Below are 19,143 nucleotides of genomic sequence, written 5' to 3' on the forward strand. Positions count from 1 at the left end.
ACTTAGAAAAATGAACTCATTCCCAGTGCTTCTCCTTTCGTTATCGTGTTTCAAACTTGATTGATTCTGACAGCTTCGATCAACGAATCTGGTGGATAGTGGCGGGTACTTTTCCCCGATTTGAAAAAAAGTCACAAATTATCCGTCTGTAAAGAAATTGATTCATTGATCAACCAAGGGTAGCTGATCCTAGACTCCCACTGGGCTTGACATGACATCTCTGTGGTGAATTGTTCCGTTCTTTGTGCAAACATCTGTCCCGCGCTCAAGAGCTTGTCTTCGAACGGGACGTGGTAACCAAGCGTTTACACTCTTCAAATTACTTTCAATAGCACTTGGCCGTTGAACAGCGGAACAAAGCATTGCCTTAAACCATCGAGACAGGGAAATTAGGTAAGTAAACTGAACTCGCTTCGTCTAGTGGTGAGGTTGGAAGTCTGTTCTAGCTCTTGAACAAGCTTTTAGTACATTTTGGCTTCCCGTTCGTTTCTACCCCAATTAGTGCTAGCACGCTAATTCATCGGGAACAATACAACTCGCCGCAAAATACTTGATATTTCCAAGATTTTTATCTGATAAATCGACAGTTTGATTGACTAAGCTGTAAATTACAAGACCCTCCAGAGTAATTATTACTACTGTTGCATTTCGATCGTTTCAGCTGGAGCGCTTGGATCCAATTTCATGGACGTTGAGACCCATAGTACTTGTAGAATTCTGATTGTTGAACAGACGACAATTCGTTTGTTTGTGATTTGTTAAATAACGAAGTAATCAAACAAGATTTTTACCTCATTTCTTAAAGCAGTCTAAATCTTTCTCCGTCTCAACTTAGTACTTATTACCACGCGTTCACGAGTCAGGCACATAGAAATTTAAGTAGTTATGTTTACGTCGTTATATATCTGAATATCTGATCGTATTTCATAAGGCGAGAGTTTCCTTGTTTGATGATATTTTGACTAACTTTCCCTTGTGGTCAACCATCCATCAAGGAATCAGTAGTGAAGAAAAGCTAAAACTTGTGTACTATTTGAAAATAACAAGTTGATAGTAAACCCCTTTAAGTAAACAATTAATTTTCACAAAACCCTTAAGCTTTTTGATAAATTTTATAATACATTTTCAGACAAATATATTTAGTATAATTTTAATTATTTTGATGTGTCTGTGGGATAATTTCCAAGGGGGTCTGCCTAAAGGGCTTTTAAATTGATCACCAGAAAAAAATCTTAATTTTTGTAAAAGTAAAAACAATAAAATTCCAAGACAACTGTATGAAGATTTAACTTTTATGGATGACACTGGTGTTACAAAGATGGCTTTAACAGGTTAATAAATTTAATCATTCTGGCTCTTAAACCAAGTTATTATCACTTAAATCTAGTTGTTGATGAAAACTATTGTTCTGTTCATGATAGCAGTCAGTTAAAATCATTGAAGTGCAAACAGTGCCATTGTTTTGGAGTCACTTTGGCAGACAGTACTCCCTACATATGCAAATTATGTTTGAATTCAGTATTTTCTGAGAGCTTTTGAGTTGAAGGATTATTATTTCCTCCACTCACCTAAGAATTGCTAGACATGCTTTATATAGATAGGTTAAGTCATTGTTATCATTTATATAGCTCTCCACCGTGCACTGGCACAACTCTATATATACAATGCCATGCTAGACATAAATTCCTATGCAGTTAATTTATACCATCCTTTGATGCTTTATTGAGGGCTGAAATGACATGTTACTGAATTACCAATGACTGTTAATCACTGCTTGAGAAGGGTTTATTATTTATCATCACTAATGTAACCATGAAAATCATCCAGCAAACAGGTATTGAGAATATTAAAACTTATCAGGTAGAAGTTGTTATCTTCAGTAGCAAATTCTCATAGCTAATTAGCAATCAGATCTTGACAGTTAAAGAATTGTAGGCAACAACTCTTCTGCATTTCTTCTAGACATCAGGTCTTCTGACACTCATTACGTTACGTAACACTTAATAGTAACAGTGCTCCATTTTGCAACCATTTTGGTGGCCATAGCAAGTGAAAAATATATTTGGCGACTAATATTTTGGTGAAAATTGTCAATTGGTGACCAACAGATTTAAAAAAAAATTGAAAAATCTATTGATGTTTGGTTGAATGATGGCTGATAGCTTGACTCATACAGGGCTATGATTTTGTTCTCTTCTAGATGATTCTGTTTGAAAAAGAGCTATGATGGATGCAGATACTAGTGGACACTCTGACATATCTATATGCAGTGATGATACAGAATTTCTTCTTGGTCAGAATGTCTCTATCAGGGAAATAGATGATGATGATGTCATCCATGCTCATGAAAATGTAAAAATCCCATTATCTGTTGGTAAATCCTACCATTCGTCACCTCAATGTTCATCTCAAAAACTACAGCAAGTTAACTCTAGTAATTTGAGATCTCCACAAAGAAAGGGAAGGAATACTAAACCGGGGAAAGGACAGGATGTTATAAAAAGATCACCCGGTAATAGCAAACCAAAGCAATCTTCTGCAGAAGAATCATTTAAGAGTAACATCAAAACAAAAGTAGATAAGAAGTCACAACCTCGACAGAATTATGCGCCAAAAGAAAATTTAAAGGGGCAAACACCTCAGACTAGTTATGGCTCAGAACCAGCAAGATACAATAAAGATGGTGAAAGGACACCAAAAAGCAAGAAACAAGTTCCAGATAACCTTTCCAAGCATCCACATGGTGTAGGTAACTTTCAGTCACCAGAGAGTCACAAATCAATTCAAGCACATCAAAATGTCATTGGTAGTCCAACAGTAAAGTCTGAATCACCATACAAATCATCACAATTAATTCCCCCATCAAGAGACAAAGCAAATGCAAAGAGAAAGCAAGTTGAGTTTGGTAGGTCACTATTACGTGAACACTATATTCCTGGCAATCAGAACAACTGGGAAATTGACTCAGAGATATCATTAGAATTAGTAAATGGTGAGCAAAAGTTTGTAGAAACAGAATCAAATGATTTAGAAAGTCAAATGTCTGAGGCAACTGAAGATCTGATGGCAGGGCAGGATGAGGATGAGGAGGATTTCACTGAGAAGCTCAAGGAACTTAATTTAGCTGTGAATTATGATGCTGGTACAAATGGTGAGTAACTTTCCAAAGCTTTATCTCCTTCCTCTAAAAGAATCTGCTTAATTCATTCAGCATTATATGTCCAAGCTTGTTTGGCAGACATCTTACAAAAGAGGAAAGGAAAGAAATTCTTTTAACTTCGGAAAATGTTTTAATATGTACAGAATACTTTGATGACAAAGTAAGAGAAGGAGCAGAACTTTTATCCAAGCTGTTTGGTGGTCAGGTGGATAATTACTACAGCTCCTCCAGGTGAGTTAGATTGGTTTAAACTGCTTATCAAGGATTACATTGGTTTTGCTTTATGTCACTCACAACCAATCAGAAACAAAACTCAAGTTATTTAAACCATGATAACTCATGTTCTCCCACATTCAAGACCATTAGTGTGTTCTTACTCTTTGTCAGAATCTTGATTATTTCCTTGTAATAATTGTACTCTTGCCGATTGGCCATTACATTTTCTTTCATTTTGGCTTCAGGAAACTCAATCAATACTCTGTCCAGTTAAAAATTTATATCATTCTTCAACATCATTTGTAATAATCATGGCAGAGTGGTAACACAATTAAGCATTACTCCTGGGTTTAAACCATTAACAGTTTTTGGCATTTTGTTATGAATTCAGTACAAGAAAGAGATTGTAACCAGTATTTAACCATTCCTGATTCTTTGAATTTAACTTCTCATCACTCTGATCTAGAAATGAGCTAATCATGTCGACTAACATCTCTACACATAATGATAATCGTATTGTGAAAAGACAGCCCTTGTACATGCGGACATTGAAAGTTGGGTAAGAAAACTGATGCTAGCACATTAACAGTTGTTTAATAACATACTTACAAATATTCTGATGATTTATTTTACTGACTTTAAGAAGTTAAAGGTTTGCCTAGTGAGAAAGTAACCCTTTGATTCCCAAGATAATATGTAATACTGAGACAAACTGACTGATACTACCAGTCAGTGGAATTTAGCATTTAGCTAGTGTTAACAGGTTTAACAGTGTTAGGGTTTTCTGTCTAATAACTGGACTATGATTCTGAATCATCCACTAACTCCAAGTTGTCTGGAATCTTGCTCTAAGAGGGACAGGGGAGTGGTTGGATGGAGAGTGTGCTGGAACTTAACAATACTCTACAATTGTGAGCCCAGGATATCAGAAAATGTTTATTTGTTTTGCAACTATTTCTGAGTACCTTTGATTTCTCTGAGAGCAACCACATAATTTTACTCATATGTGTGGGTAGTCAGTTGATTGCATATGATTTCTTGTAGTGGTCAGTCTAAGAGTTCTGTGTCAGGATCAGCAAGTGTCCAGGAAGGTAAGGATGTACAGAGTATAGTTAAAGGTTTAGACTATTTTTAGTTTATAGCAAATTCTCCTGGCTTGCTGGATAAAGAGTGGACCATTTTCAGACTTAACTAGTGCACTTGAATGAAAATGATGCTGATGATGATGATGATGATAACGATAACTTCAGAAAGAAACAAGTTAAAAAGTGAGCAACTTTTGGAAAAGTTAACTTGAGGCAAAGGCAAAGTAAAAAGCTTCTTCAAACTTGGGGAAAACATCCATTGTACTGATCAAAGGGACCTAAAATCTTGGACTAAATTTTCAGACCCAGAAAAGAAGATAGAGAAATGTTTGAGATGAGGCTGTCACTTCATCATGAAACCTGTTATGAAAACATCAGTCTTGACTTGATTCAAACATATTTTGTTTTACAAGATTCCTATTTTAACAGTTTCTAGATCTGACAGTCATCTTGAGGAAAGGAGAACTCCCAGTCACACTAGTAGCGCTACACAGCACTCTCTTCAACAATCCATTTCACCACAAGTGCAGTCACGAACAGAGGAACAGAACAGTGGGACCTTAACAGATCAAAGCAGCTCCTTTGAGTCCAGTGTGTCAACAGCAGCTAGAGGACATAGATCAACTAGCCAACGTAAAGAGGTGCGATTTAGAGATGAAATAACATCATCGAAAGAAATTAAGCAGCGCGACCATCGTGTGGCAACAGATGGTGAGTTTATCAAGGAGACCTCTGCTTTTAGAGCAGCAATGAACTATGATGATGATGATGACAACGCTAGTGACAATACTGAGGAGCAAAGAGATTATTATTATGATCACAATGATGAGATGAATTATACTCAAAATAGAAGGATGATACCAGTGCAAAATCAAGATGAGTTAGGCAGAGAAACTGTCCATAATTATGAACAGAGAGTAAAATCACAGTCTTCATCAAAGCAGAGAGGTGAGGATTGTTGTAGGTTATGGAATGCAGCCATCATTATATAATCAACAAACATATTTTGTGTTTCTGACTGCGTCTGTTCAGTTAGAGATCACACATGACATCTAAATGTGGTGTCCACCAAAAAATAAATTGACTTGCTGATGTTCTTACCATGTTTTGAAATCTTCTGTGATCTATTTGTGAAGAGACACATGGTAACATACAATCTTACACAGAAGCAAAAGGTTGTTAATGGTGACATTGTGTATGCATCTCCTTCTATAGATCACAAGTAAGCACCAATTAAAATACATACATAACTCAGCTTATTCATATGCATGTTATAGCTTATTACTACCCCATACAACACACCCTGGAAGTAAGAGAACTTTAACATCGCAACATTGTGGGGTGTGAGTGCGCTGGGTGCCTGTACACAACAGAAAATGAGCACTAGTTTGCTTAACCAACAGTTGGCTGTCTTTTACACCTGTGCTAATTGAGCTAGATGTAGCCCTTTATTCGCCTTTAAACACACACAGGAGATCTGGATCTGTATGCAGGATTCTTGACATGTATGAACTTAGGGTATGACTGAGACCACTAACAAGTTTTATACAGCTCAGTGGTAAAACATCTGACTATATAACATATACACACATTTTTTGCAGGGACATCTCATCATCGTACAGATGAAAGTTTTTCATCACCACACAGGAACAGGACTGAGCAGCGGTAATTATGATGGCCTATAAATTCCATCTAGAAAACCATTTTGTACTCAAGGGTTCTTGTTGTCCTTGGGTTTGCAGGTTTAATGTTGAGAAGTTTTCTGATAGTAAGAGTTCCAGAAGGTTGGACTATCAGGACAATGGACCAGCACCTGCAGGATTTATGACATCAACTCCTCACCAAAAACTTGAGCCTGTCTTTTCATCACCCAAGGCTTTTCAGGTGGGTTAAACCATTTAGAATTGAATATCTACTAGTTTTGATATTCAGGTTCCTGTATGGAAACAAGGGCCCGCACTCAGTTGTTATTACCTGCTTTGTAAATAGTTAACACCTAAAGGTAACAAGTCAAGGAGACCAAATGAATTTTTGAGTTCCTTATAACTAAAGGGGATGAATTACTGATCTAGAGGTCTGGGCCCAAGCGGCAACAGGGTTCTTTCTGTGTTCTTTAGCCAAACATTTTATACTCACAGTTCCCCTTTCCACTCAGGGCCAGGTTTAAAGCTGGGTGAAGAAAACCCAGGGTTAGTGTTAAATATGATTTCAGATCTGAAAGCTTTGAAAAAAATTCAATTTAACTTTTTTTGTCTACAATTTGATGATAAGATGTTCTGAAAAGAAATAGAGAAAATTATCTGAAGAAGGCTTTTAACAAAGGAATAAAGAAACCAGGTTTAAAATTTAAATATAAATGGTACCAGCAATCTGTCAGAGAAACCTTACAAGATGCTGAGGGATTTTCCCAAATGAAATAGAAACTTATCCAGGATAAGAGGAAATACCTCAGTACACTTAGTCACATATTTCCCTGTTAATCCTACTTGATACATCATTCCTTTCTGCATCACCCACCAAAAGCACAATGTCATTATCTCTCTATGAAAAAAAAGGTTTCCGAACAGCCATTACTCTAATAAAAAAATATTACAAGTATGTTCAATTTCTTAGGCAGAGAAGGTGGAGGTGCAAAAAGAAACCCAGAGGATAATGCTTAAGGTAAGAGGTTTAAGGAAAATTCCATTTCTTTAACTTTAAAAAAAAAAAAAAAAAAAAAGAATGTTGATTTAACTCAAGAACAGTTCTCTTTCCTTGCGCAGTTGGTTTTTTTTTTTAACTCATCCGCTGGATAGTGATTTATCCATTGGATAGCGTTATCCACCCTTGGAACAACTGAACCCTGGCATGTATCTCTATGTTGCCTCCTCCTCTGGTAGATGTGAGGCATGGGAGGATCATACTGAGTAAAGTCTAATTTCTCCACCAAACTTTACCCCTAATTTACACGTTAAGGTCATGAGAAAAAAGAAAATGATCACAAACTTAAGAAACTCTTGATTGTCAAAAATTCTTCTTGTCAACCCTTAAGGAAATGTATGGAGAACAGTTTGGAGAATAAACATACTGATCATAGAGTGTAAAAGGTTGACTGTCTATCTGTACATCATTAAGCAGTCGCTGATTTGCGGTGATTTTTCTGAGGCACATGTAGTCCTGGCTTGACGTTTACTCCTTCTCCTCTGAAGTGGATCTAGGTTGTTCTTTATTATAGTTGCAGGAGAATGAAAGAAAGCTTAACAGAAGCTTACAGGAAGTTAGAAATGTAGAATTTGAGCTCGAAGAAGCTGCATCAAGAAAAAAGGTAAATCTTTGATTTTTTAAAAGAGAATAGAGACAATGAAGAGGCCTTACTAAACTAGAGTCATCTTATCCTCCAATTAGATTGCTATACAAGAAATTCAAGTTCTTGAAGAAACGATCACACGTAATAAAGCTGAAGTCAACTCTTCCGAAAATCTGGTGGAACAGTACAGGCAACAAGCAACCAAAACTAGGCAAGCTTTGTTTGTCGAATGCTTTAACTTTATTTTGGTTTATCAAGGTTATAACGTGTTAATAAACCGTAACCACAAATGGCTCCAATCTCGGCTAGGTTGGTCTTATCCTGGTTCTGTAAGCCCCGCGGGAGGGGAGTGGTGGGGGAAGTGGACACTCACTTTCTTTGCTTAGCGTCCTCCGGGTGTATTTCTGGCGCCGACGCATTGAAAATTAATTTACTCGTGTCGTGTCTGACACATTATTTTATATGTTGTACATCACAGATCTCAACTTATGGACCTTGAACTACAGCGAGATAACATCCAACATGAAATCAAAGAGCTCCGAAACTGTCTCGCTAAACAGAAACAAGAGTCAAAACAAGTTGTTGAAGTCGAAAAGAGAAACGAGTTGAAAGTCTTAGAGCTGAGCATAGAGAAAGATAAAATTCAAAGCGAAGTGGAGTCATTACGATCTCAATTTAAACACGCTGAGAGCAATTTTGCTCAAGAAAAACAGAAATATGTGGAAAAGCTTAGACTGGCTCAAGACCAACTGCAAGAGGAGCAACGAGCATCGAAAGACAGTGTTGAAAAACTCAAACAGGTTGGTGGAAATGTTGCCATAATACAGCTTTGAAGAGATGAAAATCTTGCGTGGTATGTGAGTTAGTGTTGTATTAAGTGTGAAGTATATCGGAGTCGATTTCGCGTAAGAAAGCAAACAGTCAAATATTGTGATCGCTAGGGTGAGATGAGTCGTAAAAAGGAATTTTGTCGGGGAAAGTAACTGCCGTTTTGGAAACCTGAGTGGTTAGTGGAAGTCATCGTCAGAGCCACATTAACAACAAATATGATCTTTTGCTGTGTTGATACATTTTCTTTCTTCTCCTTTTTTATAGCAACTTGAAGACGAACGTCAGAAGGCTCGGGATTCTCACTACGAAAGAATCAATGCCATTCATAAACTACAAGATGAATCAAAAGAGATGCATGAAAAGGAAGTCGAAGTGCTAAAAAACAGATTTGCGAGGGTGAGTGATAACACGGAAGCCAACATTTCTTTCCTTTTAATGCTTCAACCCCTAAGAGTGACTGGCATCCAATCTTTCTTCACAATGTCACCCTTAAATCAAACATTAAAGCCAGGAGAATTGAGGAAATGAGCTCGAAATAAAAAAGCTCTCTATTTTTAAAAATCCCCTTTTCAGGACGTTACGAAATTTGTAGAGAACAGTATGGAGAATATGCATACTGATGTTTGGGTGAAAGGGGTTAACTACTTCTCAAAAGTTACAAAATTTTAGGGTAGCAGCCTACAATGTAGTTTGCAGGAGTATAAACCTTTTAATGTTTATTATTATTATTATTTTATTTTCCGGAAGGGGATGTTTCATTGCCATTTCTTTCGTTCTCCCTGCTGGATTATCACTGGTTGAGTCTAGAATACAAAATGAAAGACCATTTCTCTGTCCGTTTTTTTATTTTTTTAAATTTTTTAAATTTATTTTTTGTTGTTGTTGCACAGGAAAAAGAAATGGAATTGGAGACGCTGCGTGAAAAAAATCGAAGAGATACAGAAGGACTCAATAAAAAGTTACAGGTATAGTTATCCATCTATCCAATCAGAAACATGGTCCAGTACTTCTCCGCAGAAAACTAGTCTGGTGTTGAAAAGCTGAACCCTTTCAATCATAGGATCTAGATAGTTATTCCACTTTATGGCTGCCTCAACGTTTATTTGACTTAAAATCTGAGAATTTGATGTTAAAGCAAACAGTGATGATTAGAATCTTCACCTCTTCTAAACAGCGTAGATATCGAACGAAAGTCAGTCACACCTACGCCAAAAACACGGCACGTGAAAAAATTGTTTTCCTTTTGTTTCCTATACTATTAACTCCTTCACCCTCCGCCCTCTCGGCATTGAGGCTTCTCGTCTGATCATAGCTAGCGTATTGTACGTGTTAGGCTGTTTGAAGGGGGCGGAGAAAGGGCGTAGTGATCGAGGCACGCGACCCCACCCAGACCTCCCCTCTTCTGCTGCGCTGCTATCAGGCCTCGGTAACTTATTGAAAGCCAAGAACGGGGAAACGATAATATTTGAGAGTTGTTACAGGATAGCTGTACGCAACGACGTTTTACTTCATCATAGGAACAAGACCACACGATAACTCATTTACAGAGCAGCTTGAAAGAGTACGAGGAGGAAATAGCAAAACTCAAGACTCAAGTATTCCAAGAACAACAGAAGTTATTTGATTGTGAGAGCGAATGGAAAGAGAACTTGGCAAAACAAGACACACACGCCAAGTCCTTGAGAATTGAGGTACATGAATCTTTAAATAAAGATTCACTGCCCGCAAAAATGTAAATGCTTGGAGTAAAGCAAACATGCAAAAATCTTGTGAAATCGAATAACAGTTTTTTTCTTATTTTCTGGTTTGTTGAAAATTATATAGTTTAACGTACATCTACTTAGAACGTAGTGGGCCAATAAATGCCAAACGCGGGAAGCTCCACGAAAACCAACAACGAAACATTTCTTCTTGGGTCATAATTGAACAGAAAAAGAGCAACTTTTATATAGCTTGGGCAAATTTAACGAAATGCGCTCATATCGCTATAAAGTGTCGTCGATCTTTGTTCATGGGTTACAATCTTTGAATTATTTTCAGATTGACTCTCTGAACGAAAAAGAGACATTTCTTCACGAGAAGATAAGAAGAACCGAGCAGGTTAGTTGATTTTGTTATGGTGAATTGAATTGTTGGTGGAAGTAGCTTTGCCTGTAATCTGTTCCTGACTGAAGCGTGTTTTCAATCTTTCAGCTCCTAGAAGAGAAAGTTTTGGAATTGAAAAGACACGAGGAAAAGTCTGCTTCTCTGTCTGAAGAGCTCAATCAAGTTATGAAGGTGAGCAGAAGACACCCCGTTAAATATCCGAGTAACTGAATCGAGCGAACGATTAGCGATTCTGTTAGAGAAGGGCATTATTAAGTTCTTGTACGACAACCGAGGGCTTGTAGCTGTCTAGTAAGGCCAGGTCAGTCCTACTTACACGATTGAGCTAGTTGAAATCGTCGATACACCACTGTCACTGTTGACCCAAAGGCCAATGAAGTCATTTGGAATCCCTTTTCGACCTCCGCTGAAACGGACTGAATAAAAGGCTTACAAGTTCCCGTCAAAAGATTTCCTGGAACTCTTTCCTTTCTCTGGTAGAATAAAGATGATGAGATTGTAATGTTGCGGGGCCTGGTTCGTCAGCAAGAAGACGCCACAAGATTACTGGGAGAGAGGATGAGAAACGAAGCACAGGAGCATGTGAGTTTACAGAAAGATTGCAATTTAAAAACATAGCGTACTCTGCAACACGTCGATTTTATGTTACTCTTGATGATAAGCCAAGGTTCAATGCTCTCTAATTTTAAACCTGATGGTACCCCTCACGATTTCAAAGTTATGGCTAGTAAGATCTGTTCCTATTCTAGCCGTCGTAGATGATCTTCAGCTCTAGAAGGTTCCATGTAAAGCGCCTTTCGATTGACTGTCGTAAAACCAAAACCAACAGCCAATCAGAAAAGGGAAATATTAATGAGAACCAATTAGAAAAACGAATAAACTGCGCAAAGCGCGGGAAAACGCGAGTAATCAAGGCACGACAAGGATTCAAACCTTAAATCTTTGGCATTTGTAGACTGATGCTCCACTAATGAGCTAAACAGAACTCGATGAAATTACTGAGCCGCATGTCAGGTTCATATGTGATTAGCATCCTGCGTACTACCATGATTAGCAATGTCAAAAGCATCAAGCGTGTAATTACACAAACTAAAACGGTCGTGGAACGCCGAAAGAATGATGTGGATCTTTTGTCATCAGGCTCTTTGGACTGTTTCCTTAAAATATTTTTTAAAAAATTATGAGTAATGGCTGATCGTTGTTTCTGGCAGATTCGAAATGCTCTGGAAAAGGAACGGGAGTCAACAGACCGTGAGCGCGCTCGGCACCAGGCCAAACTGGAGGAAATACGCGACAAATATGAATCAGCGCTGAAGCAAGTGAGAGAGGAACTGGAGGCTGAGAGACAAGGGCACCATCACCTTAATGCTTCAGTCAATAAAATAAAAAGGGTTGGTGGAAGAAAGTCGTCTATCACTGCCAGTAACCAGAGTCATTTGTGTTGACACATCATGATTGGCGTTTCACACTTTTGGGGCTCAGAGAATTAAGGAGCTTTATCGCCGCTTCTGTTTCTTTCAAAAAATGCCTAATCTTTCGAATCGGTGCCCCTTTACTCCATTGCCATCCATTTGTGTTCCCTTTTATTTTTTCTTTTGCTCCTTTGGTCTTTATTTACCCATTGAATCAGTTTCTTTTAATCAACAATCATTTTCATGTATCTAAAGCCCCACTCGAAATATAGTGATGCAACTCCTTCAACAAAGGACAACTTTTCTGGCGCAGTAAATTACGGGTATAATTACTCTCGGTAACTAGAAACTTTGAATTTGGGTGTTACGAAGAAAACCGGGAAAACTGTGCGCGCTCTTGACGCCGATGATTTAGCTCCTTAACTTTGGACGGACTTTAGGAATGTTATTTGATCGCGTACTCTCAGCTTATTAACTCTAAACTCTGGTTGTGAGGCAATTTTGGTATTGTTTGATCACAGTGTTCCTGCCTTACAGGAAATTGAACGGTTGCGAGAACTGAACCTGCAGGCTGAACAGGAAAAAGTGAACGCTGTGGCTCATGTTAGAAGTGAAGCTAAAGAAGAGATTGTGAAGATGAGGGATAAAATACAGGAGGTAATAGAGAAATGAGGGATCCCCATCAGCATCTGGGCAACTGTTCACCTACCCCTCCCCCTATCCCTAACCCAACAGTAGCCTTAACTTGTTGTCAATTGACTGTTGTTGAGTTAGGGGAGGGGTAGGTGGGCAGTTGCCCAGATACTGATATTGATCCCACTCTTTTATATATTCCGACAGACGGCCCATACAGTACATTAGCCTTTCAACACAACTTTCGACAAAGAAGTGACGATATCCTTTTATCGATGAAAACTTTCAATGGAAAAAGGAGATATTTGTATAAACCTGGTAATTACTAACAGATCATTTGTTTGATTTATTTAGCTGACCTCATTGGCAGAAACTTCCGAGAAAGAGACCGCCATGGAACTCACAGAGGAGTGTCGGAAAACGGCTGCGTTGCTTGGAGATTCTGCCAACACTACCCCTGTGAGGTAACTACAAATCAGGAGAGTGCATTTTGACCGGGTCGTGAAATTAAAGCCAAATAAAATATTCCCGCCAGCAAATCAGTTCAAAGATAAAAAGCACAAGTGACCAATGAGGGCTTAGAGAGTAACATTACCGCCTAATGCTCATCTGATTGGTTGAAAGAGTGACGCAGGGTTTCTTGACGAACGTTCACAACGTTGCAAAGAGAAGCCACTGCAATCCTGAATTACTCTGAACAATCATACCAACTCGAAAATCCCGCTAAGATGTTCAATACCTAATCGGTTTCATTTGTAAATGAGTCTCGGTAATTTTAGAATACTTCTTTCTAAGCTGAAGCCAATTTTTTTTTCTTGTAGGAATTTGTCAAACAGTTATGTTGGTGAAAGTCCTCGCTCAACCACTGACAGTCCTGCCCGGGAGGCGCTGGTAACTAATAAAGTTGTAGATTTGTTGAAAAACGTTACCACCACATTCATTGAAAACTCTTTTTCCGTTCGAAGACTGCTTAACGAAACCTGCTTTGGTATTTTCCTTCTCGTCATGAAAATAACGTGCTCCGTATTTCCTTGCGTTGCAAAGCAGGCTAATTTAAGATTTGTTCTTCTTTTAACTCAATTACAGCTGAATCTGCGCTCTTACAATGAAGAGTTACGACAGCATTTGATTGAAGCCCGTAAGGAGCTGGAGCAAAACAATAGAGAACTGTCCCTCAAGAAACAGGTATTTATCATTAAGGAGAGCTCGGCAAAATGTATTTTACCCTTAGGAATGGGGATCGTGGGGAATGGAGGAAACATGTCAGAAGTGTGACAGATCGTTAGATGTATTAAGAACGGAAATGTATGTTGAACTCAGCGTTCAGATCAGTGAGTTGGAAGATCAAATTTTGTCCATTGGCTGATGAAGTAAACCTCTAACTTGTATGTAAACTCGATCTCGTCTGATTCAAAGTCTTGCCCCAAAAAATTCCATCATATCGCAGTAAAGAGACAGTTGATGTCATTATCGTTGTCGCTTTACAGGAAAAGACTTTTGAATCACTAATTATCAGCTAGGAAAGTATTGGACTTCAAAAACTTTTTTTTTCAGTATGCAATCTTACGAGGTGCATAAAGATTGCTTAACAACTGCACTCAATGAGGTAAATTTATGACAACCAATTTACTTTGTAACGTTGCTTCAATCAGTTTCAGCAACCAAGTAACGGAGACCTCACTCCTCAACAAGTGCAACTGTTCAAAAAGACGCTTATTGCGAAGGTAGGAATTTAATCAAACATTCTGGTTAATCTCGACTTTCTAGGATTTCTGATGTTCTCTCTCTCTCTTTTTGTCGTTTCAGGACGAAGAAATAACCAGAACGAAAAGGTAACAAAACTTTTTCCTTTCCTTGTGAAGGTTTTTGAAATGGAAAATCAATGCTTGATTGCTTGATTGTTGTTTTCCCTCTTCAACAGGCAGCTGCAAGAGGAAAGTGAAAGGAATGCTTTACAGATCAAGTCAGAGAGAACGGTGGGTAATTGATCACTTTGTGTGACGATAAATCAGCTACTAGGTCACGCTGCGAGTTTGCGCACTGAGTTCTTTCAGTTTGACACCGATAGCTGTAATTGGGAATGAGCTTCAATTAGTTCTCTGTTTTATCTCAGGCATATCAAAAGACCATAGATCGCCTGGAGAGGGAACTCAAGCACGCAAAGGCTGCGGTAAATGCAACTTCTTGTTAATAGCAATAAGAAAGGAATATTATCGTGTCTCTTGGCTTTTCAAAGTTTGCTTCCGATGAAGATCGTGATGTTTCGATTGCATAGCATTGTATTTTTTATACTGATCGATTGCGTGTCGCACAGAGGACATTTTTTTTGTTACCCCTCTCTCATCTAAAAATCATCTCATTTACTTAGACTCCCGCTGGCAGCCCCATGGTAAACGGGACTTCCTCTCCTCCTGAGAGTGGCGTTGGCACCAGTCTCAGTTCGACGACTCCAAGCCCGAGGCCTGGGGAGGACTCTAGCACGGCGCGTCTTTTGCGACACTTACAAGGCAGAGTGCAACAATTGCGGGCGCAAAATGACAGTCTGCGGAAGTCATCTGAGAACGAGTCCTTAAATGATAGTCACTGTAGTGTGATGTCAACGGAGTCGGTAAGATATTATCTAGGTACACGTCTCCCAAGTGGGTATTCTGCCCATTACGATTGTCTGTTTCAATCTCGCTCTGACGAAGGGCTAAAGCTCGAAACGTCAGCTTCAGAAACTCTTTACGGTGGCCAATTTATATTATCAACTCATTTGATTAACCCTTTAACTCCTAGAAGTGATTAACATAAAACTTCTCCCTACAATATCCATACATTCTTCAGCAAACAGGTAATGAGAATATTAAAACTTATCAGTTAGAAGCTGCTATCTTGATCTAGCATCAAGTTCTCATAACTAATTTACAAGGAAATGTGTAGCAGCTACAGGGGAGAATTAGCAATCAGATCTTGGGAGTTAAAGGGTTAAACCAAATTATCATAAGATAGTATCGCAATAGCTTATCTTTTTCTCGAAGTTTATTTCTGATAACCTCATATATTCCCTGAAACTGAAAAGTCCTTTTAACCCTTTAACTCCCGGGATCTGATTCTTAATTCTCCTCTCTGGCTACTGCACAATTCCTCGTAGGATAGTTACAAGAATTTGGTGTTTGATCAAGTTAAAAACTTCTACTTGATAAGCTGGAGTATTCTCATTACCTGTTTGCTGGATAATGTATGGATACTATAGGGAGAAGTTACATGTTAATCACTTCTGGGTGTTAAAGGGTTAATAACAGACCAGAAAGGCCAGAGAGCCGTCCTGTTGGTTATTTTCTTCCCCTTATCGTGTCTTTATCCAACAAAGAGATATTAAGAGAAATTCAGATCACTAACATTTTACGTAAACGATACAGAATTTGACCAGTTCTGGAGCTAAGAACGGCTCTGACTTTCTTCAGATTTAGATTTAAATCATGGCTTCGGGTTCGGAAATTTATCAGGACTCTCAAGAAACTGGCCACCATTTTAGACGTGTGTCTCTTTGCCGGCCCTTAAATTCCATTCGTCCCTCCGTCTCTACTTTCTTCTCCCTCTCTTCTTTAACTTTTCATTAATTAGTATGATTTGGTTCTCGTACAGTTCAACGGAGGCGATCCTGAAGAAAACAAAAGACTTCTCGCTGCACTGAAGGTAAATATTTGATTCCAACGTTCATCTTTGCTTCTGTCTATTCCGTAAACTTTTTGTCCATCAGGCTCTACTCCTAAATATTAGGGAGTTCGTTGAATGTCATCATGGAAAAGATGAATTGATCAAATTTTATTATCTCGAAAGGGTACCATCCCTATCGCAAGATCAGCCTTTTGTTCTTATTGTAATTGCAGTATTTATGTGATGTTACTTTGTGTTTCCGCTACAGACAACAGAGGACAAGGCCCAAAGAAACGCAGCCATGTTGAGTCAGAAGATGATGGAGATGACCAAGCTACAAAAAATGCTCACGCATGCGACCAAGGTAACCGTAAATGTAACGCTACGTAAAATCAGGCGCGCTTCGTCTATTAATTTAGCTTGGGGTTCTTTGAGACGTTTAGTCACTCGGTTTTGGCTGTTCTTACGAGCCTTGATACAGTTCCCTCTCCGTTTCAAAGTTTTTTTTTTCTTCCGTACGATAGTTTGTCAAGTGTTTGTATTGACATAGCGTTGAAGAATTTTAGTGTTTCCGCGCTGTTAGTCCTGAAATTGTCATTTGGTTGTCCAGAGTTTAAATCCGCTGTAAGAAACCAAAGTTTCTATAAATTTGAACTAAAACCTTGTATGAATGAAATATTTTTTTCTTTTATTTTACGCTACAGCCGCCATTGACACTAGTAATATGCAACCTCGTAAAACATTTTCAGGCTCAAATAAAAGAATGTTGTGCAAAGTTGCAACGTTTTGTACCTGTTTTGATTTGTTCAATGGCATATTCAATGTATGATGTGCCAATAAAAGATAACACTTCGCGTTTCGCCGGTGGAAACCTGGAATCTTAACATATGGCTTATCTCCTTAATGTTACTTCGGGTTTTCTCAACCTGATTCTAGAAAAATAACCTGATTACATACCACTAGCTGTCACTTCAGCCGAAAATCCTTGCTTGCTACTCACTGTTGTTGCAAGTGCTCAAGCTACATCGTCTCTGTGATAACGTCTCTGTTGCACAACTCTGCTGAAACGAAAATCACATATCGGGGGTGCCATGTTGAATTTTCAAATGGGGCACGTGACACGAAATTAGAAAATGGTTGGTTGAAGTCGACTTGTTGATAAGAGTAAGCGAAGACTCCATTCATAAATCTTGATGCACCCTTTAAGTACCAATCGCAAATTTTACCCATTTTAATAGTTATCTTTCTATTTTGCAGGAAAACATGAAGCTGGAAAGAGCTTACGCTGCCTTACAACGCAAAATTATTGACAATGCAAGATAGCACAAAATGCCCTTGTAATATTTTAAAATAGTCTCACATACTTACGTTATAAAGCTTTTATTATCCATTCAGGGGGTATCTTTTGTCAAATGTTTGTTATATTTTTTTGGAGTGTTTTTCGAAATTTGAAGTTATTTTTACCAATCGATCTTTTCAGTGTTTATCACAATGGATTGAGAGATCTTAATCATTTGTTTTATCAGCCTAACCTCTTTAAGCCATTTGTAAACTCAGAGAAGGTTGACTACTTGAGTATAATTCGCTGAAGTTTTTACATAGAATGTTCTGATTGGTAAAAGGGTGTTCCTCGATGTTTTTCAGTTATTAAGGCCAGAACACACCCGATGACATATGATCACGACAGGTCTCTGCAATACACCATGTATTGTATACTACTTCCAAAACTAGCCGCAGTGAGCCACCAAACTCAAACCAGTGACGTATTTTAGGCATAAAATTATGTTACAGCTACAGAGACTTTCTCGCATTTTTTAAAATTATCACTGCGATTTGTCGCCTCGTGTCTCGGCCTTGAATATTCGAAATGAAGACCTCATTCGCTCATAACTAACCAAAAAACCGGGCCAAAGTATACGAGTTTTCCTCAAGTCAACAAACAGAGACAGTTACTTTTTTTACGACTGCCATACATGTAAATACCCAACTTGTAACACATTGTTATGTTCTTAATATATACTTTAAATGAGAGTGTGGAAATTATTTTAACTTTAAGATTTTGTACAGAAAAGAGTGAAAAGTTAGTGAAGCTAACGAAAGAATGTACTTTATTAAAGGCGTGTACTTACAACATAGTGATCAATTTATTTGAATGCTTGAAAACCCTCCAAATCACTGCGGCCTGCGGAATTGCTGTCATTTTTTGCGTTTTCAGGAAAGCGTGAGTAACATGACGACCTCCGCTTCGCTCAAAACATTGAAAAAAGTCCTTGTCAAAAAATGCGATCACACATTGCCGCCCCAGTAGAATTTGAGATTTGGACAGGATTAAGACGTCGTATGAGGACGTTAGGTTTACCTATAAGGAATTGTAGAAACCAGAGTGAAATATGCAAAGTCGTCAGTTCGCAAAGAATGGCAAAGAAAGGCCCCCCGCCCGCCCCTCAACTGATGAAATCAGTACTTCGCTACCCCTTCTCGTGTTCCTCGACAGGGATTGGTTACCTCATACTTTAATTCTAGTTCGTCAGAGGAAAGGGTAATGAACTATTGTGTATGTTATATTTTGGTTTCCTTTTGAATTCTTCATCACTCAAAAAAACCAAAGGAGTTTGACAACGACATGAAAATGGAGTGAGTACGAAAACTAGGAAACTGCCATTTCCAAAACGACGTCACAAAACATGCAAAGTGTTATGAGGTGTCTTAATGTACGTATGGGCTTCGGCTTCATACGGGTACAAGTAAGAGTTGACGGCAATGGCAATCAAGGTC

General features: G+C 38.4%; 1 protein-coding gene across 2 annotated transcripts; it reads left to right on the forward strand.

The window, feature by feature from the left end:
• The first annotated feature begins 27 nt into the window (after positions 1-27).
• On the forward strand, positions 28-18,496 carry LOC113665492 (uncharacterized). Of its 2 annotated transcripts, XM_027181194.2 has the most exons (31): positions 28-393; positions 2,201-3,151; positions 3,304-3,391; positions 3,843-3,935; positions 4,421-4,467; positions 4,891-5,409; positions 6,063-6,126; positions 6,204-6,345; positions 7,075-7,122; positions 7,676-7,765; positions 7,846-7,958; positions 8,226-8,547; positions 8,843-8,974; positions 9,469-9,543; positions 10,096-10,269; positions 10,619-10,678; positions 10,772-10,855; positions 11,165-11,266; positions 11,896-12,075; positions 12,634-12,753; positions 13,084-13,193; positions 13,551-13,620; positions 13,816-13,914; positions 14,382-14,453; positions 14,536-14,561; positions 14,651-14,705; positions 14,843-14,899; positions 15,098-15,337; positions 16,357-16,407; positions 16,637-16,732; positions 17,626-18,496. In XM_027181194.2, exons 2-31 carry the CDS (start codon positions 2,224-2,226, stop codon positions 17,689-17,691), a joined length of 4,323 nt encoding a protein of 1,440 aa, XP_027036995.2. In that variant the 5' UTR covers positions 28-393; positions 2,201-2,223; the 3' UTR covers positions 17,692-18,496. The 2 variants fall into 2 exon arrangements, with proteins under 2 accessions (XP_027036995.2, XP_089046743.1); XM_089190617.1 differs by lacking the exon at positions 3,843-3,935.
• The last annotated feature ends 647 nt before the right edge of the window (positions 18,497-19,143 follow it).

The sequence above is a fragment of the Pocillopora damicornis genome, chromosome 12 (genome assembly GCF_964200805.1).
Source record: "Pocillopora damicornis chromosome 12, jaPocDami1.2, whole genome shotgun sequence".
Lineage (NCBI taxonomy): Eukaryota > Metazoa > Cnidaria > Anthozoa > Scleractinia > Pocilloporidae > Pocillopora > Pocillopora damicornis.

Bases quoted from the DNA above. Each gene is read 5' to 3' on its own strand.
- LOC113665492 (XM_027181194.2), top strand. From the start codon at position 2,224: ATGATGGATGCAGATACTAGTGGACACTCTGACATATCTATATGCAGT. The intron at 10,270-10,618 runs GTACATGAATCT...AATTATTTTCAG, and splicing joins CCAAGTCCTTGAGAATTGAG to ATTGACTCTCTGAACGAAAA. The intron at 16,408-16,636 runs GTAAATATTTGA...TTTCCGCTACAG, and splicing joins GACTTCTCGCTGCACTGAAG to ACAACAGAGGACAAGGCCCA.